This window comes from Suillus clintonianus (assembly GCF_016758775.1).
Source record: "Suillus clintonianus strain FC179 chromosome Unknown DEU56scaffold_8, whole genome shotgun sequence".
NCBI lineage: Eukaryota > Fungi > Basidiomycota > Agaricomycetes > Boletales > Suillaceae > Suillus > Suillus clintonianus.
Window position 1 is genome coordinate 1 of NW_024539232.1, and position 22914 is coordinate 22914.

At 49.3% G+C, this 22914-nt stretch overlaps 8 protein-coding genes across 8 annotated transcripts; 5 read left to right on the top strand and 3 right to left on the bottom strand.

Moving 5' to 3' along the window:
* Window positions 1–3719: 3719 nt before the first annotated feature.
* On the top strand, window positions 3720–6315 carry DEU56DRAFT_908150 (uncharacterized protein; the record flags this gene model as incomplete). Its single annotated transcript, XM_041356962.1, has 2 exons — window positions 3720–3780; window positions 3836–6315. The coding sequence occupies 2 exons, from the start codon at window positions 3720–3722 to the stop codon at window positions 6313–6315; spliced, it is 2541 nt and encodes an 846-aa protein (XP_041213068.1).
* Window positions 6316–6340: 25 nt separating this feature from the next.
* On the top strand, window positions 6341–6939 carry DEU56DRAFT_959829 (CHAT domain-containing protein). The gene has a single exon (XM_041359310.1). The coding sequence runs from the start codon at window positions 6386–6388 to the stop codon at window positions 6779–6781; it is 396 nt and encodes a 131-aa protein (XP_041213069.1). The 5' UTR covers window positions 6341–6385; the 3' UTR covers window positions 6782–6939.
* A 108-nt stretch (window positions 6940–7047) lies between these two features.
* DEU56DRAFT_777115 (uncharacterized protein) lies at window positions 7048–12076 on the bottom strand. The gene is made up of 12 exons (XM_041351753.1): window positions 11360–12076; window positions 11065–11300; window positions 10009–11019; window positions 9434–9957; window positions 9236–9382; window positions 8891–9185; window positions 8563–8844; window positions 8144–8513; window positions 8041–8091; window positions 7637–7990; window positions 7513–7587; window positions 7048–7464 (listed from the first exon to the last, which is right to left on the bottom strand). The coding sequence occupies exons 1-12, from the start codon at window positions 11817–11819 to the stop codon at window positions 7187–7189; spliced, it is 4083 nt and encodes a 1360-aa protein (XP_041213070.1). The 5' UTR covers window positions 11820–12076; the 3' UTR covers window positions 7048–7186.
* Window positions 12077–13051: 975 nt separating this feature from the next.
* DEU56DRAFT_908154 (uncharacterized protein) lies at window positions 13052–13330 on the top strand (the record flags this gene model as incomplete). The annotated part of the gene is made up of 2 exons (XM_041356963.1): window positions 13052–13232; window positions 13284–13330. The coding sequence occupies 2 exons, from the start codon at window positions 13052–13054 to the stop codon at window positions 13328–13330; spliced, it is 228 nt and encodes a 75-aa protein (XP_041213071.1).
* A 1032-nt stretch (window positions 13331–14362) lies between these two features.
* DEU56DRAFT_908155 (uncharacterized protein) lies at window positions 14363–14855 on the top strand (the record flags this gene model as incomplete). Its single annotated transcript, XM_041356964.1, has 3 exons — window positions 14363–14606; window positions 14657–14752; window positions 14809–14855. The coding sequence occupies 3 exons, from the start codon at window positions 14363–14365 to the stop codon at window positions 14853–14855; spliced, it is 387 nt and encodes a 128-aa protein (XP_041213072.1).
* A 314-nt stretch (window positions 14856–15169) lies between these two features.
* On the bottom strand, window positions 15170–16211 carry DEU56DRAFT_777122 (Emopamil-binding protein). Its single transcript, XM_041351754.1, has 6 exons — window positions 16022–16211; window positions 15871–15973; window positions 15622–15805; window positions 15488–15572; window positions 15404–15417; window positions 15170–15352 (listed from the first exon to the last, which is right to left on the bottom strand). The coding sequence occupies exons 1-6, from the start codon at window positions 16169–16171 to the stop codon at window positions 15253–15255; spliced, it is 636 nt and encodes a 211-aa protein (XP_041213073.1). The 5' UTR covers window positions 16172–16211; the 3' UTR covers window positions 15170–15252.
* DEU56DRAFT_959855 (Metallo-dependent hydrolase) lies at window positions 16022–18888 on the top strand (the record flags this gene model as incomplete). The annotated part of the gene is made up of 9 exons (XM_041359311.1): window positions 16022–16537; window positions 16605–16751; window positions 16803–16844; window positions 16894–17104; window positions 17213–17359; window positions 17424–17769; window positions 17834–18197; window positions 18251–18656; window positions 18710–18888. Exons 1-9 carry the CDS (start codon window positions 16346–16348, stop codon window positions 18886–18888), a joined length of 2034 nt encoding a protein of 677 aa, XP_041213074.1. The 5' UTR covers window positions 16022–16345.
* A 1259-nt stretch (window positions 18889–20147) lies between these two features.
* Window positions 20148–22218, bottom strand: DEU56DRAFT_544628 (uncharacterized protein). Its single transcript, XM_041346730.1, has 2 exons — window positions 21545–22218; window positions 20148–21486 (listed from the first exon to the last, which is right to left on the bottom strand). The coding sequence occupies exons 1-2, from the start codon at window positions 21773–21775 to the stop codon at window positions 20239–20241; spliced, it is 1479 nt and encodes a 492-aa protein (XP_041213075.1). The 5' UTR covers window positions 21776–22218; the 3' UTR covers window positions 20148–20238.
* Window positions 22219–22914: the final 696 nt, after the last annotated feature.

Genomic DNA, 22914 nt, shown 5'->3' on the forward strand with positions numbered 1-22914 from the left:
GTACTGAAACATGGACGTCGTCAGTATCTTCAGCTTTTGAAAGACGAACCAGGCGTTGCCAAGGTCGTCCTAAAAGCAGGCGGTAAGGGGCCTCTGGTACTACGTAGGCGTGAGCCCAGGGCTGGATGCCTTCTACATACGATTTCCAGCATCTCCATGCATCCAGCCATCTCCTGTATCCTCCATTAGCGGTCCTGCATGCGCATTCCGTAGTCTTGGTTGATGGGGGCGTTCGGTTTTTCGCCAGACGTCTTCTCGAATCACGACGATCCTCAGATCCTTCGTCCAGCACGCGAGTTCAGAGTGGGAGCCGTTGAGCGTTACGCGAATTTCGCGTAATGGATTTGCGTGTTCGATGTTCAAGGGAGGGGTGGTGGTTGTCGCCAAAAGAGTTTTGCTGTGGGGGATTGGGGAAAGGTGCTGGTACACGCTGGGGTACGGGAATGTTCAACTGCCTCCTTCCTTAAGTCGGGACTGATTGGCTAGAAGGTCGGATATGGTTAGCTGAGGGATGGGAGTACTGAGGATCGTCTCGTAGAGACGTTTCGCAGCGTCTGGTGAATTCGCCTTGGATTCATACCGGAAAGCTGGTTCCTTCTTGGGTTCGGCAGAGGTTGGTTGCGTTGGGTGAGTAGGGGCTGGAATGGAGACGGATCGTGCTAAGGAGGTGGGGGTGGTAGATACAGGCGCTGGAATGGAGACGGAACGTGTCGATGAGGTGGCTTCTGGTGCATTTGCGGCCTTCGACTTAGATCTAGTGATAGCGAGCGCTTCAGCGGATTGTTCGTCCTTGATTTCTTCTAGTGTTAAGATTACTGCGTGATTCTCGGCTACCGGTTCGCACTGTAGAAAGTACGATTCTGATATGAAGGCGGAGGAGGGGATTTCCGTAGGTGCAGGTTGCGATGGGGAATCACGGCGAGGGTTCTCGATGACAATGGAGTTTGATCCTGTGGCAGGGCTGACGGGGTGAGGCGAGGCGTATCGCGCATCGATAACTTGCTTGAAGGTCTGTTCTCCGTATCGTCTTATGCGTGAGTGGTCGGGATACGCGAAATATGGGCCATCACGAATAATCCTGCCTGCGCGTAAGTATTCTCCTGCTATGGAGCAAGTCCGCATTACATGAGATCCTCCGCAGAAGAAACACCTTGCGTTTTGCGCATAGTTCGTTGAGGGAGGAAGGGGAGGAAGGGGAAGATAGGGCAGAGTGCTTGACGGCGGAACAGGTGTACTGGCGAGCTGGCAGGACTTGGGTGGTGCCCATGCCTGTGCTGCTGCCAGCGCTAAGCAAACGAGCCGGGTGTAGCATCCTGAGTAGGCGACGTCGCCAATATCGAGGCCGTGCATCTTGCGCGCTAACGCTTCGACTTCGTCAATCGTGTTTTTGACTGGTGTCGGAGGGGTGAAAGCAAACCCGTTTGGTCTGAACTTCTCTTCTAACGTCTTTCCTCTCTTCTTCATCATCTGAGTCCCACGGGGCAGAGGCTTTGACCCTCGATGTACGTCCTTCTCGTATTGTACGAATTCTCGTGGCTATAGGTTCATTAAGGTCAGCATCAAAGGCGTCGTCTGAAAGACGAAACGTCCTGCTTTGAGTACCTCTTCGAAATCCGTGGCTTCTGTGCGTGAGTAGTTCGGGTCCTTGAGTTCGAGTCTTTCTATCGATTGCCCGTCGAGTGACAGCGGGCAGTCCTTGCCAGAAGTAACGATCCCTTTCGCGCGTAGATATTTTGCCGTTAGAAACGAGCCAATGAGCGACGGGGCGGAATTGTCGGTAATACTGCAAGAGCTCGGTTTCCGTGGATATATCGTTGTCTGCGTTGTTAATGACAACGCGCTCCAGGTCGCGAATCGAGTATCGCTGACCCTTGGCAGCACCTGAATACTGCGCTATAATGCTAGCCTTGAAGACGTCATAATCGCGGCTTTCGTATCCAGTTAGTGTCACCCAGAATCTCTTGGTCTCAATGTTGACGTAGCGTACGATCATCTTGCATTTGTCCGCGTTGCTGAGTGTACACGACGAGGATAGATCCTCGAAAAGCTCGAGAAATTCGAGTAGCTCAGAGGTTTCTCCATTAAAGGAGGGGGCCTTGCTTGATCCAGGTCCCGGCATGGCGCTGATGCCTTTAGCAGCTGACATGGTGACTGCTGGTTGGGGGGGTATAGGAGGGGGTGCAGCGGAAGGTGGGGGTCTTACAGGTTGCGGGTTTGCTGGTGCGGGAGCGTGAGGAGGAGGTGCGGTTGTGCGAGGTAGAAACTGAGGTTTGGGGATAGGATGTTCGGTTGTGGTAGCAAGAGTTGATGGTTCTATAGATTCAGAGGAAATTATAGGGAGTGTAGGCGTTTCCGGGTCGAACACGGCCGGTCTAAGGGTGAATGTTGGCTGATCAGTTATAACGGGAAAGGGGGATTTCACGCGTGGAGGGAGGTTTGTGGCGTCGTCGTCTGATAGGGATGATTCTGTTGGTCCGTCTGTCGAGTCTTGGAAGGGTCTAGTGCGTTGATCTAGTCTAAAGCGAGTTGGGGTTATAGCAAACGAGTTGGAAGGGGGTAGTGCTGTGGATGTTGAAGAAGTGGTGAGGGCGTTGTAGGTATTGGCACGGCTTCGACGTTTCTTGGTCGACATTTGCTTCGGGGGTGCCAGCGCAGATGGCTCGTTCTGCTGGAGGCGTAGCTGCGCGTTGGGATGATAGTATTTGGTTATGGTGATTGGGTATAGTGGTCAAAGACCAAGCTTCTAAGGGGCCGATCAGTAGATCGGAAATGGATCAATCGGATCAAACTTGGGTGCAAGGGGTTGCTCGAAAACAATTCCCCTCGCGGTGGGCTCCAAATATGTAAGGCTGACTTATAGTCCGAAGGGGAATTGGAACGAGACAAACGAGGCGAGTGGATTCTTAGTGCTTTTGCTGCGAGGGTCTTCTGTTGTGCGTGGAGCGGGAATTCAGCGTCTCTGATTCTACTGTAGTAGCGATTATACATGCGTGATTTATATACGTTTCGCGAAGCGATTGATTAAACCGAGGCCGGCGTGAGTAGCATGTGGAACTTGAAAATAACACGGGGAGACAAGGAAATGGTGAGATGCAAGCATATGGAGAGGTAGTGGAAGAGAGCAGAAAACGAATGTATCCACGTAACTCGGATGCGAAGAGTTGAGCTCTTCGCATCAGTGAGTCACGTGGCTGTGTTCGACTTTGTAACAAGTTCAAACGCCTTGCTTTGAAGATGTGACGGTGCGTAAAGGATATGATATCCTTACAAAACTTCACTATATCTTCAATTCGGGTGACTTCGAGAAACGAAGTAGGACCAACTCAGTTCACATCGCAGGAGCACTCGATATCTACCATGTAGTGCGTCGACGCCATGTGCACGCTCCACTCGAGCCCCTTTCATGTTTTACTCTGACTCGTGAGCACCCTTCATATCGTGGTGTATCGTTGTCCCTCCTTCCCACATCAATTTCTTCGTTATGGCGACCTCCTGCTCTTTCCACGGTATTGAGAATATTCCATTTCCTGTATTCTTCTAAAGTTCACACGGCTATAATCTCAAGGACTCGTGAATTCACTGATGCTCTCAGGCCTCTGCTACTAGTTCTTACAAGTTCAGCGCTCACTATACCATTTCTTCTCCGCGGGGTGTCAGTGCTTGAATTTCTATGTGCGTGCGTATTGCAATTCAAACATATCCACCTAGATTTTATACTCATGAAAGGCACAGAGTTGTCTTCGCCCAATTGCCACGGCGCTCTTTGGCTTCATCCTCTTTGTGTTCAAGTTCTTGACCAATGACAGTCCTCGTATAACTGATCATGATGTCATAGCCGACAGGGTGCAAAAGTGTCGAGCAGCCTTGCAGAGATGTCCCCCCGGTCATTCTAATCGATCAGCGTCTCTCTACAATCTTGCCAACAGCCTTCAAAACAGATTTAAGCAGCGGGGCGTCCCGTCTGACCTTGATGAGGCCATCGAGCTCCATCGGGCTGCACTACTCCTTCGTCCCCCCGGTCATCCTGATCGATCAGCGTGTCTCGACAATCTTGCCACCGGCCTTCAAACCAAATTCAAGGAGCGGGGCGTCCAGTCTGACCTTGATGAGGCCATCGAGCTCCATCGGGCTGCACTACTCCTTCGTCCCCCCGGTCGTCCTGATCGATCAGCGTCTCTCAACAATCTCGCCGCTGGCCTTCAAAACAGATTCGAGCAGCGGGGCGTCCCGTCTGACCTTGATGAGGCCATCGAGCTCCATCGGGCTGCACTACTCCTTCGTCCCCCCGGTCATTCTTATCGATCAACATCTCTCAACAATCTTGCCAACAGCCTTCAAAACAGATTCGAGCAGCGGGGTGTCCCGTCTGACCTTGATGAGGCCATCGAGCTCCATCGGGCTGCACTACTCCTTCGTCCCCCCGGTCATCCTGATCGATCAGCGTGTCTCGACAATCTTGCCACCGGCCTTCAAACCAAATTCAAGGAGCGGGGCGTCCAGTCTGACCTTGATGAGGCCATCGAGCTCCATCGGGCTGCACTACTCCTTCGTCCCCCCGGTCGTCCTGATCGATCAGCGTCTCTCAACAATCTCGCCGCTGGCCTTCAAAACAGATTCGAGCAGCGGGGCGTCCCGTCTGACCTTGATGAGGCCATCGAGCTCTGTCGGGCTGCACTACTCCTTCGTCCCCCCGGTCATCCTAATCGATCAGCGTGTCTCAACAATCTTGCCAACAGCCTTCAAAACAGATTCGAGCAGCGGGGCGTCCCGTCTGACCTTGATGAGGCCATCGAGCTCCATCGGGCTGCACTACTCCTTCGTCCCCCCGGTCATCCTGATCGATCAGCGTGTCTCAACAATCTTGCCAACAGCCTTCAAAACAGATTCGAGCAGCGGGGCGTCCCGTCTGACCTTGATGAGGCCATCGAGCTCCATCGGGCTGCACTACTCCTTCGTCCCCCCGGTCATTCTTATCGATCAACGTCTCTCAACAATCTTGCCCTGAGCCTTCAAAACAGATTCGAGCTGCGGGGTGTCCCGTCTGACCTTGATGAGGCCATCGAGCTCTATCGGGCTGCACTACTCCTTTTCCTCCCCGGTCATTCTGATCGATCAATGACTCTCAATAATCTTGCCCTGAGCCTTCGTAACAGATTCGAGCAGCGGGGCGTCCCGTCTGACCGTGATGAAGCATTTAAGCTGTATGTGCAACTCTCCTACCTATCTCATGCAGTCTCCCGTAGGGATCTTACTGCTGCCAAGTCATGGGCCACCTCTGCCGAAGAGACGAACCATGACTCTGCATTACTTGCCTATCAAACTGTGTTGAAATTCCTAGATCAGCATGTTACTATGTTGCCGTCTTCTCCAGATTTATTTGATGTCGTCAGGATGGCCACAGCTTCACTTGCCATGGACGCTTTCTCGTGCAGTGTTCGTCATGGTGCACTGACGACTGCTATGGAACTGGTGGAGCAAGGCCGTGCCGTATTCTGGACCCAGTTGGCACGCTTACGCTCACCGCTCGATGAACTTTCCCTGTCCGGTGACACCGGCGCAGCCTTGGAGAATGAGTTCAAGCAGCTTAGCTTTGGCCTTCGTAGCGCGCTTGATCGGTCTACTGAAGAACAGTCCCCACAAATCCGACAACTGACCATGCAATGGAATGATGTCGTCTCCCGCATCCGCAAGCTGCCTGACTTTTCTCGGTTTCTCCTGCCTCCCCTTTTCTCCAACCTACAGAAGGCTGCTGAAGAAGGCCCTGTCATCATCGTCAATGCAAGCCAATATGGCTGTGACGCCTTGATTGTCTTCAGTGCACAAGATCCTGTCCACGTTCGACTCGATATCCCGCAGACTGAAGTCTCCGAGTTGTCTTCGGAATTTCAGTCCCTCGCAGAACAATTTGGCTCTTCTGATCGTCAAAACAAACTTGTCAGCATCCTCCGCAAGCTTTGGGATTGTGTTGTTGATCCCGTGGTCCGAGCTCTTAGGGCGTCTGAAATTCACCATGGCTCGCGTATCTGGTGGTGCCCCACTGCTGAGTTCACGCTTCTTCCTCTACATGCAGCAGGACCGTACGAGAAGAACAAAAACAACTTATCTGACATTTATATCTCCTCTTACACCCCCACTTTGGCGACACTCATCCGGGCGAGACAGCGGGTTTCTCAAGAGGTGTCCACACAACATTTTGTTGCCATCGGTCAAGCGAATCCGGACAGAGGGAAGAAACTCTGTCATGTCGCTCCTGAGTTAGCCATCGTCGCTCGGCGTCTCATGCCCCGTCGTTTCCTTCACATCACTCGAGGATAACGACGCAACAATCCAGGGTGCACTTGATGCACTAAATCATAATCAGTGGCTTCATCTAGCTTGCCATGGAATGCCACATCGGACGCAATCGTTCGACTCTTCCTTCGCAATGCGCGATGGGCCGTTGATGATCAAGGAAATCATCCGGTCCAACTGGCAGAACCTGGAGTTTGCATTCTTATCGGCTTGCCACACAACCGTGGGCCATGAAAAGAGTCCCGACGAGGCGATACATCTCGCTGCGGCGATGCAATTCTCTGGATTTCGCAGTGTGATAGGTTCCATGTGGTCTGTCGACGATGAGGTTGCACGACAGGTTGTGTCCGTTTTTTACGACAAACTGGTCGATGGCTCAGGGAGATTGGACTGCACACGGGCTGCGGTAGCGTTGCACAAGGCTGTGAAATCGTTGCGCAAGAAGATTCCACTAGAACAACAGATCGTGTTTGTCCACATAGGTCTCTAGTTTGATTGATTCGTCATGTTATCGCATTCTATGTTATCCTGATTGCTTTCATTACCCTGTTGTCCCACCTAGATCCCAGTTATCCAAATTATGTCTGCACGATACTCTGTTTTTTTTTCCGTTGTGTACAAGTACAATGTTAGCCACAATGAAACCGAAATAGTGAAAACACCAACGAGATTCCCAGGTCCTAAGCCAAACATAACACCTCGACCCACGATCCCACGACTCAAGCATCTTTCACCATCTTCCCTATGCAATCCATCCCCTCGTAAAGGTGTATTAATAAATAGACGTTGGACGGTTGGTTACAGTACATGTGCATTCCAATAATGAGCAATAATAATATATAGCGTCTAAGCGGTTCCCTGAACCTCGACATCCCGCAGAGCAGTATGTACATCATCATGAAGAATCCCAAAACTTCTTATCCATCTGTTCACTAAGGGCCACGCCGATCTGGTGGACGAGTTTGGTAGCTTGGAACAGTTCATGCGCTGGCATCTCAGAATCTCCACTAGCGACCGCGGCGTACACGTCACGCAATGCATCCAGATGACTAGAGCCAGTGTTTGAACGTTTCAATGGCGTGGGATACTGAGCGACGTGTTGACTTGCTTCTTGTGATTTAGAGCGTTGCTGCATCCCCGTCGGTACTGCTCGCGTCACCAGGCTTTCCCGGACTTGAACAATATTCAGCGGCTTAAAGATCTTGAGATGAAGATAACTACCTTCTTGCAAAATACTGCTACTCTCAAGTAGAGAGCTTTCAGGAACTTTGACAAGGGAATCATCGACATCCAATTCTGTGATCATGTGTTAGTGCGGGTATGTGGGTGTATGATGATGGCCAACCTGAAGTAATAATTTCAGTGCAAGGAATCTCCCAGCTGTCGTAATCATCAGAACCATCAGATGCAACCGAGAGTGTCTGAGCTGAGCGCGGTGGTTCATTGAATTGGAACGTCTCAGCTGAACTTCCTGCTGACAGCTGAAAACTCCGACTCTGCTCCGCGGCAACAACCTGACGCAAAGTAGGGAGCACAACGCTATCAAGGACCATCCTCTTGCCCTGTTCGGCAGGAGCCGAGTATAGTCGAGTAATGGGAACTTGGGACATGACTCTACTGATAGGTTCTGATATAAAGCGGGACGGGCAAGGTTTTTGCATGCCCGAGATCGTTCGGCGTCGTTTTTGTGGCGTGGTATCTAACAAAGGCATGTTAAACGTATAAACGGGTCAAAGGAATTCTAAAGACCTTGGGATTCGTGACTTCTTTTTGATCCTAGGCCAGCTTGATGCGTGGTATCTGACAAAGGCACACGTTAAACGTATCAAGGAAGCAAGAGGGTTCTAAAGACCTTGTGGTTCGTGTCTTCTTTTTGATCCTTGGCCAGCTTGTTGCGTGGACCGTGTCAGTCGATAAGAGCGTGATGAAGATGGCTGTTCGTTCGATGGGATTACCCTACCCTGGCGGGGACCAGGGCCATTCGATGCAATAATTTCATCAGCGCTGTTTAAGTTGTTCCGCGGGCTGTGAACTTGAGACGATGCGGGATCACACAGGAGTACCGTAGATGCACTGTGAGAAGGTGACACAGATACACTCCGTGGAGTCGTGTTGCCAAAGGTGTGTTCCACGCAATGTATGTCATCGAACGGAGCAGAGGAAAATGGTTCTGCGGGAGGATAATTCTCCCTGATAGGGGAAGAGGGAAAGTCAACGCTTGTCTAGTTAGATGGTCAGCGACTGACTACCAAGATGACTAGGAAAGCGTACCGTGGACTGTGAGTCCGATGGGAACCCAGCCAATAAGTCACCCCCGAACACTGTAGTGAATACCTTCAACACTGACATCACCCCTTCAGGAATGTCCGAAGAGAATTGATGTTGCGCATGATATGTAGCCCTCCAGAACCTTTCAAATGCAAGCGGCGCGAGGGCTGGTGCAATTATGCGCGAAAACCCAGCAGCCAAAAAGTATTCCACTGAATTCAGAAAGTCGAGGCTGAGAGGATGTCGTTCCAGGACAGCGAGCGTGTCCGAATATAAGGGCATGATCTATACAAAGTGAGCAAGTCATTTGACAAACAGAAACTCAACAGACCACAGAATTGAACTCATGCTCCGTTAACACCTCCTCTTTGTCTTCGATCCATAGTTGCAGTCCTGCCCGAAGTAACTCAATGATACGCAACACATGATCTGACGAGGAAACCACGATGGTTGTTTGGATGCTGTGAAGAAGTTGCAAAGAGCCGTTCATCAACTCCGCACTAGTTTTATAAGTACTCTGCAAAACAGAGTTGACGACGCTCAATAATGAATCTGGAGGACACAAGCTTGCATCAGGGATGAAACAAGACAAGAGGTGCGACAGAGGGATTTGCAAAAACAGCACGCTATATAGCAACTAAGTTAAGCGATTCTCTATCCCATGGTTGGTGCTTACCGATCCACACACGCCACTGGTAATACAGCCTGGGCGATAGCGTCGACGACAGTCGATGAAGCTGCAGAATCTTGACCTGCACACGTGATGGTCTTCTGTAGCAATGAGTTCCATACGCCTAACTCCACATCAGACATAGTCCACGACCTTAAAGAATTGTTAATGAGATCTCGAGAGACGACAATGCAAGTATCATACCCCAAAGGAACGACGAGAAGTTTCACTATGTCACGCCAACAGGATATTTCGGACTGTGATACAAGTGACTGTGCCACAAGTAACCACAATTGTCGTGTGATTGTTTCTGTCATCTGCGAAGAAGTCAGAGCAAAAAGTTCTTGGGTCCACAAAGGCATGGCAGCGACCACGAGGTCAGCGCAGAGCTTGCTCCACTGATCCCGCACGCTCTCATTACTGAGACAGAAATCATGCTTCAACAAATTCGTCAGAATGATCTTCGCAGCAGTAGACAAGGATTGTGAAGCGAAGACGTTTTTCATCACAGACCATAGCTGTGTGATGGCCGCCAGTGCACGAACTTGAGCCATAACTGATAACATAGAATCTGTTTCCTCGGGATTCTCTGGGGTCTCTGGAATAAAGCCGACGACGACGAGCGCCGCTTCTTCCGCGAAATCTGCAGAAGTAGTGAGGTGATGGAATCCTTGGGTCAGGTGTGACTCTACTAAGAGTAAAGACTGCCAGATGTGAATCAAATTGGGCTGCAGAGTAATATTCAGTCAACGACAATCGGCATGCATGGAAATACGAACGGGCAAGCATCTTTCGTATGAAATCCGTGACTGAGCCAGTTGTGCCCACGTGGAGCGCAGAATTGTTCCATGGAAAATAATCTCTGCCTCGGAGAGGTGCCGCACCTCTGTGGCTAAAGGGTGATGGATAGAACGCAGTATAGATTTCAATCGATCCCAGCTGGCAGTAATTAAGCTGCCGTCAAACAACGGCGTGGGTAACCTCGGTCGACTCGCAGTCATGCCAAGGGTGGACTGCGCGTGAGCTCCCACTCCACCCATCAGGCTGTGAAGAAGCGAAAGACTATCCGAAGAGGTGCGTTTATCGGAATTGCATGACATCTCGTGCACGAGTGTGAGGGCTTTGGGTACCGCGTCAAAGGACGTGTTCTGCTCAGATAAGGACAATGAATCCGCGGTTGACGTATTCATGAGCACTGTAACAAGCGCCACTCCTAGGCCACCCCCAGGCTCCCGATCAAGGAGGTGGAAGATAGCTTCTTTGGTGCGCACGTCTTCATCAGGTATCCTCGCAAATACGATCACAATGCATAAAAAGAGGTGTGGAACCAACGCCCGAACCACCGATCTCCGATGTGCAAGGGCCAGTCCAGTGAGCCGCGTGACAAATTTGAATACGCCGAAGTGAGAAAATAAACAATGATCGGAGAGGATGATGAGGGAAGCAATCATCGACAAAAACCAAACGGGTCCCTCAGCAAGTTCGGGTTCCTCCTCCACAGACATGGCTGCCTGGGCAATGCGTTGAAGTTCCGGGATCTGCGATGAAGTTGTTCTGGCACATTGTTTGTCGAGGAAGTCCAGAACGAAGTCTGACACAGCTTTGCGATGATCAGGGGAGATGTCAAGGGAGTTGTCCAGTAAATTTAGAGCTATTCTCCCCAGAGCCAGCGCAGCTTGAAGACGGACGGCAGAAGAATTGCACAGCAAATGCGAGAGGACCGAAGGCAGCAGCTGAATTGCATAAATGAAGAACGTTGTTGGATAGAATTCCAACAGGTGGCATATGCCCTACGCATTGTCAATGAAATTCATATCCAAAAGTCGCTTTCAAACCTTAAGGCCGTCCTCTGCATGCTGAGCGAATGGCTGTATATTAGGTTGAATGTGCAATGCACTTCGAAGGACGGAAACTATATCTGATGCTCGAGGTGATAACGAACTTTGCGGCAATCGCTGAGAGCGCAAGATCCACAACGCAATAGAAAATATTTTCGCGCTGTTCAGAATAGGCAGTCGCCGAGAGAGTGTAATGTCAAGAATTTCGGCTAAAAGACTCGAGATATCGGGGCCTAGTAAACGTAAACTGATGTAAAAATATAGTCTCGCATGCACAGCAGGACTCACGTACCAGAAAACAACGAATACAGATGATGGAATCTGAAAACGACAGAAAGGGCGCAAAGGGCCTGCTGGCAAAGGGCAGACGAATCTCCCGCATGTTTGACTACATCGGCATTTGATTGTCGGGGCACTGAGGGTGTGGATTCTCCGGGAGTAAAAATTCGAGGTAGTACAAATGGATCAATATGAGCAAGGGATATGTCGCGCCGTAAAGCCTGGCTCAATGCATGTGTCTTCATGCGTAAGAACTCCAAGGCAGGTAGTGATGCAGAACTCTGCTGAAGTTTTTGAGCTTCAGCCCTGATTCTATTGGAAAAGGTACTATATGCGTCCAGTAAGTCGTGGTTGGAGAGAAGGGAATTAGGTTCCAAGGAGTTTACGATGCATTGTACAGGTGATTTCAGATATGTTGGGTCGTGCAAGGGGGTCGTATGGCCCGGGGTGACTCGTGTCAGTTCTTCGGTCATGGTGCAACAGTGTAAGCTCCTATATCCACAAGCACTGAAATAGGGGAAGGTAGAACAATGATCATGGTTAAGCTGGACGCAAAGTTTGACGCCACGGTTCTCGATCGGAAAAGGCAAGAATTAGCCAGTGACTGCAGGTGTGCGGCCCCAGAGAAAAGTTTGTCTTTTGCAAAGCTAAAGGGAACGCGCGGATACTGGATACTGACCGACAGTCGCCAAGTTGCTGGCAGCAGCCCAGTCCCTAGTCGTCCGACTCGTACAACAGTGAGTGTGATTATTAATCATTATGAAACACGGTGTGACATGTCACGTGATATACACGTGATGTGTCATCTATCGTAACCATTGGATGATCGCAGTCGTGGTAAAATTTTATTGGCATCTCAACTTGAAGCGCTATCGGGAGACACCTGGTTGTACCAGCGAGCCCTTGATTTCGGTTATCCCACGACGCCAGAAGATCAGATTGTCATCCTGGCTTCCCGCCAGCGATCAAGACAGACACCGGTGTTTCAAGTTACACTTGTACTCGTCGCTTGAAACCCAACAAGGGGAAAGAAGGGGAATCGCTGTTGGTGCATTGCTTTCGCCTCCGACGCTTTTTGGAAATGCTTGCCAACTAGTGCGCTTTCGGAGGAAAAATATAAACCACTGAATGAGGAGTTGAAGAACGATGACCCGCCTCGCTGGTATTCAGCTGCTTGAAACAAAACACCGGTGACCTTTCCACATTGCCAATGCAAGCAACTAATGTTTTAATCTCTTAGGGAAATCACAGTCTCGTACTGATGGTAAATGAGATCTATACTATATGTAAGTTTGATGTTGGTTTGATGTAACTTATTATATCAGCGCTGGCTGTCTGATGTTGGACAGCTGATATCCGACATTGATATCAGAATCTGTCCACGATCTCACCGCGCATGAAGTTTGCCAGCGTGCAGTGCCAAAGGTGCGTGGTTTTGCATGAAGCATGCATAAAATCGTTTATTGACATTCGGCAACAACTTTAGACCTTGCTTGCAGCGGCGGTGCCATAAAATCTAAGATTCACTTGGCGAGATCTTTTTCTGGTTCTCAGCCATACTGGTGTAGAAGGACCTGATCAAACTCGGACCCGCTATTGCCAACACAACACTGTACAACGAGGTCTAAAATCACCATCCCTTCCCACAACATGCTGACAATGTCACTGGGGGGCGGATTTCTATTAGTGGTCTCCTGCTGTTGAGATGCGTGCAAACGATTCCGGGTATTCGGAATTTTGGACATTGGAATCCTCATTTTGTAACCGTGCCCTGAATACTGTTGTTGAAAGCAAACTCCTTGCTGTGTATTTCCCTATCGTCAACGGCCAGGTCTTGATCACTGTTCCTGAGGACACGATGACTCGCGACAACGCTATCGTTGTCTGTAAGTATTGCTTGTCATTTGGTTGAGTGCCTTCCTTTCATGCATTTCTAGTGTTTGGTGACTCTGGAAGCACTTCTCCCGAGTTAATCATCGTCTGAGCTTGTGCCTCAAGTACGGTCGAACTCGCCTCCCAGGATGGACATACATAAACTTGAAAAGCGAAGATGGATATGGACTTGCACTTTACTTCATTGACTTCGTCACGAACTTGTAACAATAGCAGAACGCAAAGGGCGGGCGAACCTCCTCCATGCTTCCAATTCAGAAGTTAATTAGAGAGAGGGTGGTAAATACCTATGCCAGTGGTAGTAAATAGACATAAACGATATAAGCAGTTTAAAGAAATCTTGCGAAGGCGAGAGCTGAGTCACGTGCGATACACGTGACCATTATAAGCAGCGCGTCAGCTTGTTAGTCCGCGGTCTTCTGCATAGCGCGGCGAAGCAGGATTCGATGAGTGATCCCATCAATGATCAGAAGAATCGGAAAGCCGAACTACGTTGTGTTGGTATTCGCTGGATGAAGTGTAATCCCGGTATCCGGCACCCGACATTGATCACGTTTTGATATCCGAGTCTGTTTCATGGTCTCACAGGTTACAGCGAGATTTCGAATCAAGTGTGCCAGCCAGCGTGGAACGACTATTTTCCCTCTACTTATTTGGCCTGCCTACGGGAGAATCAACGCTATGGCTCAGCCGCTAGTAGCCGCCACCGTTCCGCACCGCTATTTGGAAGGAAAGAAGCTCAGGGCTTCTTCGCTGTACTGGCAAGGGTGCAAATTTTGCGTGAAGTACTTTGAAGAACTACCGATCCCTCCTTAGAATTACTGTCAAACCCGGGCACCCTGCTTGTAGCAGTCTTGTTACATCCGGCTTCTTAGTGAGATCTTCCTTACGTCTTCAACCATATGTATGTTTCATGATAGGCCCCACACGGCCGGTGGCTACATCACAAACAGAGCCAAGCCTCTCGGCTCATATAAATACTCTCTCTCGACTTCATTTTTCACCACTCAACCGTTCCGTCTTCCATATCGTCACGAAGCCAAAACCAGGCCAACCGCCCGCCCAGCACATATCACTCCTTTTCACGACTTCAATCAAAATAGAATCCAAAATGCTCAGCACCATGACCTTGTTCGCTATCTTTTCTGCCCTATTGTTGGCATTTGCCACCGCTGCACCCGTCCAACCCGTTGAGCTGCTTGCCTGGAGCCCCACCATCCTCTGCCCCACTCGTTTCACAATGTGGCCCCAAGGTTCCACGCAAACCGTGACCTGGGCGACTAACAACATCCCTGATGAGAAAAAGAATTCTACTGGTCTCCTGCTATTTGGATTCATGGCAAACGATTCCGAGAACTTGGACATTCGTATGTTCATTTCGTAGTCATGTCCTGAATGATGTTGAAAAGTAACTCAGAGCATCCCCTCGCTGTGGAATTCCCCATCACCGATGGTATGGTCACGATCACTGTTCCCGAGAACGCGACGGTTCGCAATAATGCTATCGTTGTCTGTAAGTATCGCTTATCATTTGGTTGGGAACATCATTTTACATGCGTTTGTTTCTAGTGTTTGGTGACTCTGGAAATGCTTCTCCACAGTTCGCCATCGTCTAGGCTTGTGCCTCGAGCTTTAAGCTTTAGCCCGGTCGGACTCAGCTCCCAGGATGGACATAGACATGGACTTGATATGAATACGGACTTTGGCATAACTTCATTTATTTCGTTACGGACTTGATGCCCTACGCTTGATTCTGCCGAAGCAGAGTCAGCTTTCTTTCTTTCATCAACACACAGAGCTTGTGTTGCTTCAGTAATCGTTTTATGGACTTGATTAGTTACTTACATCGTGCTTTGGTTCGCGAATCGTATTTCAGTGCACGACTAGTCTTCACGACCATTTGATTTACCACCAGCAGGAAAAGAAATCTGACGTGGATACGTGGATCATAAAAGGCCTAAATATAAGGTATGGACGACATAGGTACCAACTTGGTATTTTAGCGATGGGGACTCAGTTCTTCTTGGTCTTTGTAACTGCCTGCGCGCGGCGCAGTGAGCTAGCAATGTTTCCATAGGAATCCCACATCAGCCAGAGTGGGATGACAACCCAGCTGGGATAAACCATCAGAATTGACAACGAAAAAACATGCGTTTACACTCACATGACGTTCATGAACTGTCAAGGTGAAGATACCACATCAGTTGAGACAACTGTTAATCCATAATACGGAACGGAGCATGCTTACTACAAGATAAACCCAGAGGTAGAGCGGGTTAGAAGTATCCAAACTCGGGCTTCCCGTCAACCATTCCGGACAGAACGTCATCCATCTGGAAACAGGGTCACTAACTTCACGGTCACTCGCAGTAACACACATACCCTCCATACAGCTCAGCAGTGCTCAGCACAATGATCCAATAGTGACGGGCAGGGTCATCCTTGACAATTTGCCTTATGATGTAACAGCACATAGGTGCCGCACCTAGGACTGTCAAAATCTCTAGGGAAACAACGGTAGGGTCAGAAACACCCCATCGCGCATCCGCACGGGTATACTCCTTCCCTGGATAAGCGTCCATCTGGTTTAACCTTATATCGAAGACCGGCGTCAAGCTTTAGATCACTTACACAGTTCAGCAAATGGTCCCACGCTGGAGTTCACGGTCCTGCCAAAGGTCGAGAGGTATAGGAATGATCCCTCAAAAGAGAAATGAATCATCGCATCAAATGCCTGTCGATATTGTCAGTTAAGGTCGGATGGGCAAGTGGAGTTACAAACCAGCCAGATGAAGGTAAACGAATCTTGCCAGCGCGCGTTTTTCGGCAGTAAAACCTTCGCGCCAGTGGTGGCAATGAAGGCTATGGCAGCCACCCCAGCTAAAGAATACGCTGAGGTTGCGGTGAATATTTCCGGGGCATTGGACGTCATGGTGTATAGTGATGTTGTGAGGGAGCGCAATGGCGAACTTCTCCCACGTTTACTTTCCACTGTACTTTTATTTAGCAGACACGATCATCGTCGTCACGCGCTCACGTTTCTGATTGCGTCCAGCAACACATCACACTAATTATAAATCTTGGTAGTACTGTCCAACAGACGACGATGGTGTCCTACTCCCTTTCAGAAAACGCGTACCTTAAGATCTTCTTTCATGCGGCTAAACATCCTCACCTGCCTGTGAACGGCGTTCTGCTTGGTAGACGAACCTCGGACGTGGTTGTGATAGAGGATGTTATACCACTACTCCATCACTGGACAAGCCTTAGTCCTATGATGGAGATTGGACTTGATTTAGTACGTCACAGTGGTTCTATCACAACGCAACTTCCGTCGTGATACTAACGGACAGTAACCCTTTCAGGCGAAAGGACATGCTGAAGCACAAGAGATGACTCTAGTGGGGTACTATCAAGCGAGCGAGAGACTAGACGAGACCGCTCTTGCGCCTGTCGGCGAGCGGGTTGCACAAAAAATTCGTGATCAATTTACCGATGCAGTAGCATTTGTTGTGAGTAGAGAGATGAACCACAGTGGGAAACTATCTAATTCTCGTTTCAAGATCGACGGCGATAAGTTAGGAACAGGAGAACCAGCTTTACTCGTATGTTCAACCCATTATCATGAGCTCATAGCCGTCTGACTCGCAACAGCCCTATCTACCACAGCCTTCCACGTCATTCTGGCGGCCCTCCATAGCGCAAAGTCCCGCATTCACAACGGGATCAAATTTCTCGTTAGCCAAAGCTGATTCACCCTCGCGCGCAATTGCCCTCGTTCGCGACCATAATCTTCACGAGAAATTCGGTGACTTTGACGACCATCTGGAGGATGTAACGATAGATTGGTTGCGGAACAGCGCTTGTAGAGTAGAGAGCTCTGAAACATGAACGGATCTCCCAGTGAACCATTTCATGTTGGATGTATTACGCACGTGGCTAATTCCCGCAATGGGTAAGAACTGGGGTAAAGCTCTTATCATCTTCTACGGTATATCAGAAGAATCACGAACATCACCATTGTTATCGACTACCATGACGATTGCGACTGCTTTTAAAGGTACTCTGGTTCATTGCCCTTCGTTGGGGCAACTTGAAGTTCTTGAAGATCATGTTTTACGTGAGGATTTCATGTTCCATCGTTCGATCCTCGAGGCATGCTAATCCATCTGCGCATACCTCAGTCGTGGACCACCAAGGTTTCATAACTTATGTAGGACCTGCTGACTCCAAAGCCTCTGAGGAATTTCTGGCAAAAATCGACGTACCTATCACAACCATACCATCAGGAGGTTTTTTGCTTCCGACGTTCTGCGATCTGCATCTCCATGCAGCCCAGTTTCTGTTCCAGGGAACTGGTCTCCATCTTCCTCTGATGCAGTGGCTAAATGAGTATGGGTTCAAGTCTGAAGAAAGCTTGGACAGCCAACCAGAACTGGCAAAGACAGTTTATGCACGTCTCGCAGAACGCCTAAGAGACGCTGGAACTGGCGCCGTTATGTTATTCGGGACGATTAACAACACAGCGAAGTAAGCACGAACTTTACAGGAACATTATGTCGCAAACGGTTATGCTGATTTGAAAGAACTCTAGTCTAATCCTTGCAGAGGCCATGCAGACCATCGGTATACGAGCCCTTGTGGGGAAATTGTCAATGGATATCTCGTCCCGACCCTCCTACGTGGAATCCTCTGTTCTATCTTCATTGCGGTCTGCCGAGGAATTCATCGACGACTGTCGTAACCTGGTTAAATCTCATGAACCACACAAACGTCTCGTTGAACCTGTGATCACACCGCGGTTTGTTCCAACGTGCTCGGACGCGCTTTTACAAGGGCTTGGAAAACTCGCTCGTGACAAAGGAGTACGAATACAAAGTCACCTGGCGGAGGCTCACGAAGAAGTGCAATGGGTTTTGAGCGAACGGCACAAGGACGATATCGACGTTTTTGACGATGTGAGTGATTCACAGTCTCAACGGACACTGGGCTGATAGCGTTCAATTTTTAGTTCGGCTTGCTCACAGAGAAAACTGTCCAAGCCCACTGTACATTCTTGGATACGGACATGCTGTCGCGTATGGCTGGCAGTTGTTCCGCAGTGGCACATTGTCCTCTCTCGAATTCATATTTTTCAGAAAAGCCGTTCCCGCTCCGTGAAGCACTGGACCTCGGCGTACCTGTCGGTCTTGGCTCGGATATCGCTGGTGGATATAGCATAGATATCATGAACAGCATGCGACAGGCCGTGGTTGTCTCCAGGATCAGAGACGGCGCAAGAAAACTGAGCGATGATGAACGGTCTCTCGCAGTCGATTGGAAAGATGCATTGTATTTAGCTACGAGGGGAGGGGCCATTGCACTTGGCCTTTCATGTGGAGTCTTCCAAGCTGGCGCTCCTTTTGATGCTCAATGCAGTGAGTTAGACGACTTTTGCAAGAAATAACGCTTAAACGAAATGGTGTTGCAGTCGAACTATATAAAGAAAGCGACAAGGGCGTGGGTGCGCTCGATTTCTTTGAGCCGCAATCAGGCATAACATTGGGTTTACTGGAGAAGTGGTGGTGCATCGGAGACGAACGGAATAGGCATGGCATTTGGATACAGGGACAGAGGTTGGATGGGAAGAATACTCCGGATCACACGTAACTCCTCGGTGCACAGGTATAGATGTTCTGAACTTCTTGGTTGCAATTGCAAACTGACGATACCGTGCAATATCCAGTCAGATTGAACTCGTTCAGTCTTCCATACGTTGCGTATGTTGTAAGCCTATAGTTGATGTGCGTCGGTCATTTCCCCAGAATAAATGTTTGGTTTGTCCAGAGTCTTCCGAAATGCGACCCTTTCCTGTGGACGATGATGGCGTGAGCCAGCGTAATCAGCTTTTCCCGAGGATAAGACCCCTTTTAAACTGATTCAATCTCTCGCTATACTGATTGTACTGTGCTTGTGACACGAAACACTGCATCTCCACGATCAACACTCAGAAGGCTAACCTGATGGCAGTATGTCTATTGTGTGACAATAATTGAACCGGCACTGACCTCCTCGTATCTATAGATATCAAATTCTGCTTCTGAGGTGCGATCTCACAGCGGTTGTGAATGTTTGTATGACTTGCTGAATATCAATGCAAGTGACGCGTTGAGCGCCCAAAATCCCAGGGTCCCTCCTGGCGCATATCCCCATGCATCGCACTTCAAGAATCGAGGCTGATCTTCAGTTTGTAGATCAATACGTGCGTCACGTAGCTAGCATGCGTAATGTTCGCTTTACCATTCACGTGCATTTCAGAGGGGAAATATGCCGGTTCTTTTCAGGAGGGTAGCTGCCACTTCAATCATCTGCACCCTGCTCACGCACCCTCAGGCTATTCAGTCTTCTGAGACGTGCTCTATTCATATGTGGAACGCCAAACACTCTGAGACGGAGCGTCACGGATCGTGATTCTTCTGCCTCAGAGATGCTTTTATTTTCCGCTGTTGTTCCGAGTCAGACTGAAAGCGATCGCCGGCTTCGACCTCACTAATTGAAATACTCGCTGACGATGGTGTGTTGGCCTGGTGTTGAAGACTTGATGTAAGGGCTCTGATCCATCTGGTGAGAAAACATGGGAGTTGAGAGTGAGTCCTGACCTTCCCGTCCACGATCTTTTTGGTTAGCGTGACGCGTTCGTTGATGTACTTCAGCGCGTCTTTAGCAGAGGACAGACTGGATAATTTCTCCGAAGATCACACTCAAGGACGCTGCACGCGCTATTTCTCAGAAATTTTCTGAGTATTCGATTTAACTGTAAGTAGTCTATCAATACCATCAAGCTGCTACAGATAATACTCGATAAGAGCGCATTAATTGCAATGTACTTCAGCGCACCGTTGAATCATAGCGCGTTTTGGGCACAGGATAGACTTTGACAACTCCAGAAAACTTCATAAACGCCAGTCCGACTCCCCCTTAGACTCATCTGTCTCCTCCTGGGACTTGTCCATCAGCCAGTCAGACACTGCTCTTTGAAATCGGAGCCATTAAAACCTTGAGATGCCCGTTGACCTCATCCCACAGCTTCCGGAAGCGCATCCCGGCATCCCCATTGTGTTGCTGCATAATTCGGTGGACGCAAGGGAGCGTGGAGAAGATGATGCGGGCGACAGCTTCAGCATCCGCTATCTCAGAATGAGTCACGTCTAATGTTTGTAGGGTGGTATGTTGAAATGACTCGTCTTTAGGATCAATGTCGATGTTCACGGCATCCATCAATATGCCTAGCTTATGCAAGTGGGGACATAGACGGAGTGCTGCAAATAATCCACGAAATGTAATGGCAGGTGGCATGGCCGGGCCCATTAACAGCAAAATGTGGATGTTTCGCCAACTTGAGATGGCTTCCAAAAGACGGTCGTTGTCAAGGTGGATGCAGAAATGAAGTTGGAGATGGAGGAATCGGAGCTGCGTGAAAGAAAGGAAATATGGAATTACTGTCAAAGAGTTGTTTGAGGACTCTTGAAGTCCTGGGCCAAAGGAGAGTATGGAAACGTGTTCAAGGGTCTGCGTTGCTTTGCACTGGGACAGTGCACGAAAGAGTTGTTCAGCCTCTGCCCAAGGCAAAACATCAACAGCCATCCGAAATTGTTTTAGGGAGGGGAATTCTGAGTGTTGCATGACTGAGATAACGTATGCTGTCGTTCCTACATCGAAAAAAAGATTCGTGACGTTGATGAAAGGTGCGAGATTAACCATAGTTCGGTCAAATGGCAAAGTGGGGGTTCTGTGTGGTGGTCCACGAACATACACTTTTAGAAGGCTAGGGAGGTTGGAGAGGTCTTTCCATGTTGCCCAGTCAAACGGTGGACAGGACAAAGTCACAAGTCGCTTGCATAACCGAATACTGTCAAACAGCAGGGCCAGCTCTTCTGCTGTGCTGTCAGCCGCGTCCGTGATGCGTAAGTCCTCCAAAGCAGGACAATGGGTGGCGATAGATTTCAAATCTGGGACATGTATTAGGAAACAACGGCGCAGCGTAGGGGACAGAAAGAGATATAAATATTTATTTTGAGAATGATGGTAAGCCGTAACGACTAATGACAGCAGACCTGGGAACACGCATGTCTCGAGGGGAAGGACTGAGTAAAGGTGGACATGCTCGCATGACGTGATCATTGAGCGCACACGGGCAGCGTGACGCAAAAATTGACGGGCCTCGGCCTCAGATAATGGTCCAACAGAGTGGGACCAGTCCCGGATGTGCTATTCGGAAGCTCGGTAAGCAAATGAACGGAAAGAAGTATGAGTAGTCTGGACTAACCCTTGAAACCCTACCGTGACAATATATCAGTTGATGTAGCCTCGGTACACAACCTAGCATTGGTGTCACCCCATCCAGCGTAGCCCAAAGCAAATCCATTGCGGGCTCGTGGAAAGTTTTGCATGTCCTGGCAAGCGCACTAAGGGATGACTTCCTGGCAGGGTCTGGATTTTTATCCAGATGCCTGAAAACATCCAAGAGGACTTCGGTAACCAAGAAAGCCTGATGCATTAGATGTACGTCGGATCGTGGTTGATGGGATACATACTAGTCTTTGTGAGTTGCGTGTATATACTAGTAGGCTAAATATACATGGGCTATGCAGACTGGTGTCGTGACCCATATGTGCGGAATATCTATCATTGTCATGATGCCGGGTGCCAATGTCAACAATACCCTAAGTCTGTTGATAGAGCTCTGACGATGATCCCACTGAAAGGGGGCAAGATAGAAAGCTGATTACAAGACTGCGATGGTAGGATAAACGAGGTCGAAAACAAGGAACAGAGCTATCGACGGATGCGTCATAACACAAGTTGAAGGTCCGCTAGTCTCGGAAACAGTCGGACCGTCCTTTTCATCACAGCCAACCAGGTGCCCCCAATTATTTTTAATGAACTTGGCCACCCAATGACTAGCTAGCCGAATTTCGATGCAGTGATAGACCCTGTTGCACAACAATCTCTTGGCCAAGATTTTGTTTCTTCACAATAACCGTATCAGTCCTTAATTTTCGCAGCGTGCCCTTGTAAAAAACCTTCAGGTGAGTCAATGCAAGTCTCTTAGAACTAACTCACATCCTCCTCTGGGATCGGGAATTCTCGTTCTGTCCTCCACCAGCCCTCTGGAGTTTCTCAGGTCCTTTACCGGGATGCATCCGTGCTTTTCGATGATTCCCTCTGTTCCCTCGTGATATATCTGGGGAATCTCTGCTCCAGAATAACTGGCAGTGCCACGATGTCACCCACGAATCAGGACATCAACTCGAGAACGAGACAGATCGATGAGCTTTGCAATCTCGGCTGTCCTTTCTCGGCTGTCTTCTCATCTCATCCATGCTCTGACACGGATGTATCTGCTGACGCTCAATCTGAAGGCTCTCCGCTTCAGGCAGAAAGCGGACACCATAATCAGGGGCTTATATGGGGCGGGAGTGTGTCCTTCATGAACTCAGCAAGTGACCCCGACCACGGCTGTAGAAATAATTGAACTAAACCGCCGATGCCCATTGGTCTAGGTTCGCAGCTCACCGCGCTTTGCAGGCTTCGGCCATCCTTATGACAGGATGCTGTCCTGAGTCATGCCCCTCGTACCATGTTACGCTTTGTATCAAAATCGAACAAATCAGTGAGTCAGTGACCACCGTGTTT